Source organism: Capsicum annuum, unplaced genomic scaffold (assembly GCF_002878395.1).
Source record: "Capsicum annuum cultivar UCD-10X-F1 unplaced genomic scaffold, UCD10Xv1.1 ctg83355, whole genome shotgun sequence".
Classification (NCBI taxonomy): Eukaryota; Viridiplantae; Streptophyta; class Magnoliopsida; order Solanales; family Solanaceae; genus Capsicum; species Capsicum annuum.
This window is the reverse complement of record NW_025894220.1, coordinates 301,999-306,808: the sequence shown is the minus strand read 5'-3', so window position 1 is coordinate 306,808 and position 4,810 is coordinate 301,999. Positions and strand designations below refer to the sequence as shown.

General features: G+C 35.5%; 1 protein-coding gene across 1 annotated transcript; it reads right to left on the bottom strand.

Annotated features, from left to right (window-relative positions):
• Positions 1 to 1,451: 1,451 nt before the first annotated feature.
• Positions 1,452 to 4,002, bottom strand: LOC124895645 (B3 domain-containing transcription factor VRN1-like). The gene is made up of 4 exons (XM_047406082.1): positions 3,764 to 4,002; positions 2,542 to 2,986; positions 2,244 to 2,428; positions 1,452 to 2,147 (listed from the first exon to the last, which is right to left on the bottom strand). The coding sequence occupies exons 1-4, from the start codon at positions 3,869 to 3,871 to the stop codon at positions 1,887 to 1,889; spliced, it is 999 nt and encodes a 332-aa protein (XP_047262038.1). The 5' UTR covers positions 3,872 to 4,002; the 3' UTR covers positions 1,452 to 1,886.
• Between the last annotated feature and the right edge of the window lie 808 nt (positions 4,003 to 4,810).

Genomic DNA, 4,810 nt, shown 5'->3' with positions numbered 1-4,810 from the left:
TCTCGGTTAGGTAGCCCCCAAGCTTGAGTTTTTACGTGTTGGCCTCCAATGGTGTCATCGAAAGCTAAGATGGCCATTTGGCTTGTATCAAAACATCCAATAAGAACCTAGTTACAACATCCATTGTTCCCCTGCAAAGGTCTACAAGCAGTCCAAAAAGGTAGTGACCAGCAGAAGATGAGCAAAAAGCAGTGGAAAAGGATCTGTACGACTGAAGCAGAGACAGGTGTTGTTCATCTACATCTGTCCCAGAGAGCAGTCTCTAGAGTCTTTGCAATTGATGTTCGATCATGGAGGAGGGGGGAAATATGTAGCTGGAATGGAAAGAGAAGGGAGCCGGAAGCAAGAAAGTATAAGATGTTTTCCCAAATTATTCACACACATACATCACCTACTTATAGGTTATTCTCCGGCACAAGCTCCTTCCAACTGGAACTCAGCGTTTGGTGTTCCAAGAATACATTTGTAAATGTTTGTTTATGATGATGGTGTCCAGGCTAACAACAGATATGAAGTGACTTTATCCACCAAGGCTAGAATAGGAGGGAAGAAATCACCTAATGTTTTGTCACTGCTGGGATTTGAATGTGAGACCCATCGAGTTCAATCCACTTCATTGACCACTAGGCCACACCCTTGGGAGCAGTGACATAAACATACTTGTTGGTTAAAGCAATCCTGTCGATTGTTTTGTTTAAGATAATCAAACTAGATTCTGTAACCAATTTCATCAACTTTTAACTAATTTAGGTGCCTGCTCGATACATCTGCTTACAGAAGCTCCTCAAAAGAATGGATGGAAAAGTATATGGACAAAAGAAATCAAGACAATTCGTTTGGAATCACCTCACATAACGAACCAGTTGGTTAGATGTTTCCATGTTGTGCACGCGCGCTGTAGATGAGAACATCCATTTATAGAAACCTCGAGTTACAAAGAAAGTAGCCCAAAATCTCAAATCAGGAGATTTTCTACCCAGACAAATTAACTGCATATGAAACTGTCCAAGAATTGATGGAAAAAGTTATCTGATACTTCTGTCGACGAATTGGTGGACAAGGTTACCTGATACTTCTGCCGACGGGAGGAAGTAGGTACTCCGTGAAATTAGTGAAGGTGTGAGCAAGCTGGCCCTGACACCATCTGTTGCTATTTCCTTCATTAGCTTCAAAAAATTTGATCTTTGGTGCTGTGGAGCAGCAGACCGACAAAAAGTCATGTCTGCTATGCATGCAGTGGTCAAGGAACATCACTGGCACTCCAACAGATTTATGCTCCTGCTTGGCTCCTTTTTCTTCTCATGAGTTGGGATGTAAAGAGATTTCACAAACACGTAACTCTATGTGCAACCAGGTATCTCCATATTATATCCAAAATGTGTTTTCTGGTCTTCGCCAATGAAATTCAGAATCAAATTGACATTTCTTATGTTCATGTGGAATCTAAAATATTGGAATCATCAAGGTCAACCATCAGAAAGGTTCTTTTATTTCACACAGAATCATGGTGCCGGGGGTTAGGCTTTGACCTTACTTCGAACATTAATATCCAAAGAGTACATGAAGTAGGGACGACACATTGTCTTACCTCCTCATAACACATGCCAAAGTTGAACATAACTCTACACAAGAAGTTCATGAAAAGAAAACTCTATAAAAGAAGCTAATATTACAAAATAAGACACTAACGTTTACATGCTTTAGGCAAAATTGCTCTAATCTATTTTGGGAGGAATACTCCCCTTTGCAAATGTAGCAACTTGCAAAAAGCGAATAGAATGTATTTATGTGTTGAAGAATTGATTTTCAGATATAAAAGCTTTTGCTCTTTGATAGGATGTATATATGCATTGAGAACATGGAACCAAAGCCTCACATTGATAGACTCAGTTTGTACTATCAGAAACCCCTGGAAATATGGTGACCTCTATCAAAGAAAGCTTAGTGTCATTAATCACTTCAAGGACACAAACATCACCATATTTTAACTTATTGTCCAGAACAAACGCTTTCCAACCACAAGTAACTTTAGCATCTTTCCTCAGTATAATGCATTTGACAGACCAAGATCCCCTCCCTGGAACGCGTAACACTAAATTGCCACTGTTCTGCATTAAGTACTTCATAGCAAATTTCAATGGTATGTACTGCCAAAAGAGGTAAATCATGAATTGAGTTTAAGGTTGTGCATATGTATGGAATGAATAAGAAAGGATCAGGGCGTCAGGCATTTGACAGCTTACCAGAGTGTGTGGTCTCAACACATATGATGTATGCATAAAAGATATAATGAATGGATTCTTAGATTTAAAAGCTTTTGCTCTTTGATAGTTTTCAGCAATCTCTTGGTCCCTCTCTGCCTCGCTCTCACTCTCACTGGTGACAATTTTGGTTTGTTGCTCGTGCTCCTTGTAGACTTCACTTATTTCTTGAAACACATAACCAACACAACGTATTACTACTAAATTATTATAATGTAATAAGATGACTAATCTCATTCTGTCCATAGATAATAAACCAGATAAAAAGATGCTTTCTTACCTGGTGAAACTACATTCCCTTGAGACTCTTCTTCCTCGATTACATTAGTTTGAAGGTCATCATCCTCTGTTTCCCCTCCTTGTCTTTTTCTTTCTCCCTCTTCTATCAAGGGGCCACGGCTCAGATTTTCAGAAGAATGCTCAACCACATCCGAAATATCTATTGAATCATCCGACTCAATCTCTGCTATTGGATAATCAACTTCTGCTGCACTCAAATCAAATATAGTGACATTAAAATGTGAACGCGCATTGTATCCGAAAATCAAAAAGTGTCCGCGGCTTATTGAATAATAATCACTGAAATCCTTCCATCCTTGGGCTAGCCAAATATGGCCTTCAGAATGCTCCACGTCAACCTCCCATACTTCTCCACTGGGAACCTCAAGAAACACAGGGTTTAGCATGTTCTTGCAATATCTGCTGGAAAATCCTTCTGGAATCCTCTGTGTTCAAAGGAAATCTGAATTCAGTTTCATACGTAGTGAAATGAAGACAGAGGCGAACCTACATAATTGACAGTAGATGCCTGCACACTCGGTACTTTTTTTTCGACCTATGTTAAATTGTCCCACATTGATTGAGAGAATGAGCTGTAGTTCTTGCACATTTCTTACCTAATAGCTAGCTTCTGCTATTGAATAAGACCAAAGAATCATTTTTTACCTGGTGTCAAAGTAGCACCCATCGTTGTATCCAACTAACGCACACCTCAACTAATTCCATCTCAAGACAGGTACCGGGTAAAATACATCCTTATATTTGGTTTATCAAATGTTGAATCCATGTTATATGTTCACGCCCCAAGCCTTCAAATGTTTAACCTTGGACGTGAAAGGAATGTTTTTGGTCGAGGGAATGAAATTGTGTTTTTTTTTTTTAAATAACCGTGGTTTCCAAACCAAATTGACACATCTCAACTAATTTCATACAATAACTGTCAACAGTCATCAACAACATGTAGCAAGTAACGATGTCCACCAAGACTAGAACAAATAGAAATAAATCAACCAGGACTTTTTGTCCCTCCGGGAATTTGAACCTAACACGTCACAGTTCTCACTACTATGCTTAACACTAGATGGGATTTTGAGAAATTGTCCATGAATAAGACCCATATGTAACTATTATTTTGAAAAATATATCCTAATTGTTCCATTTCGTCAGTAAATCCAAAATTGAAAAGAGAAATTAAAGAAGCAGAACGGGAAGAAATTACTTACGAGACGGCATAATTCATGTGAGGAAAAAATGATTTTCCCGAACTTGGGTTGAGTAATGTTAGAAATGGAAGAGGCTTCACCAATTTTTCTGCGGAATTTGTTTACCATGACTCTGCTGCTTAGCAAAAATGGGCAGCAGTAGCTTAGTAAAGCACAGTGATCCAAGTCATTGCTAGTCTCTTTGGGCTTTTTCTATATTTCCTATTAGGGTCTCCCAACTTTTCCACCCATTGTGAGACAAATCATCTTCTATATATTTATTAGATTATTTATGACAAATCACCTTCTATATATTTATTAGATTATTTATTACAAATTATACCAATAAAATTTTTTATAATTAATAATTTAAATAAATAGTTATAATTTATATTATTTTTTTTAAAATTAATTTTTTGATAAAAAATTATTTTTTCATAATTAATAGTCAAATTATATCTTAATTTTTAGTCTTTATATTTATCTCTCTTTATTAATTCTTTTGATAATTATAGTGAAAATAATTGTTGGTTTTAATAGTTATTTTTAATTATACTTTTTTTAAAATTTTATCAGTTAAGTTACAAAATTCCTTCTTAAATTAAGGAGTAAAATTTGATAAAAGTATTTTCTACATTAATACACATTTTTTGATTTTTCAGTAAAATATTTTTTTTTTACTTATCTAATGTTGATACGATTCTCCATATTTACTTTATTAATAAAAGATTTTATTCACCATTAATATACTCTTTTTTCCTTAAATTATTTTTTTCTGTTTTTTTTAATAGAACTTTTTAACTTTTGCGTATGAACATTGTTTTCTCTTCATCTTATGTTGCTTTGGATTATAAAATCGACTAAATTTAGTGTTGTTTTTTGATTTTTTTTTATTTGAATCACGTCTGTAAAGTGTAGATTTGACTTTACTTCAACTAGGAAGAGCCCTAAATTATTAGAAGAAAACAACCCAATTGTACTTTCTAGATCGTTCTTTAATTTGGGATATTTTACCCCATCTTCATTATTGAAGAACAAGAAAAGTTACTTCAAAGTGATTAGATTTTG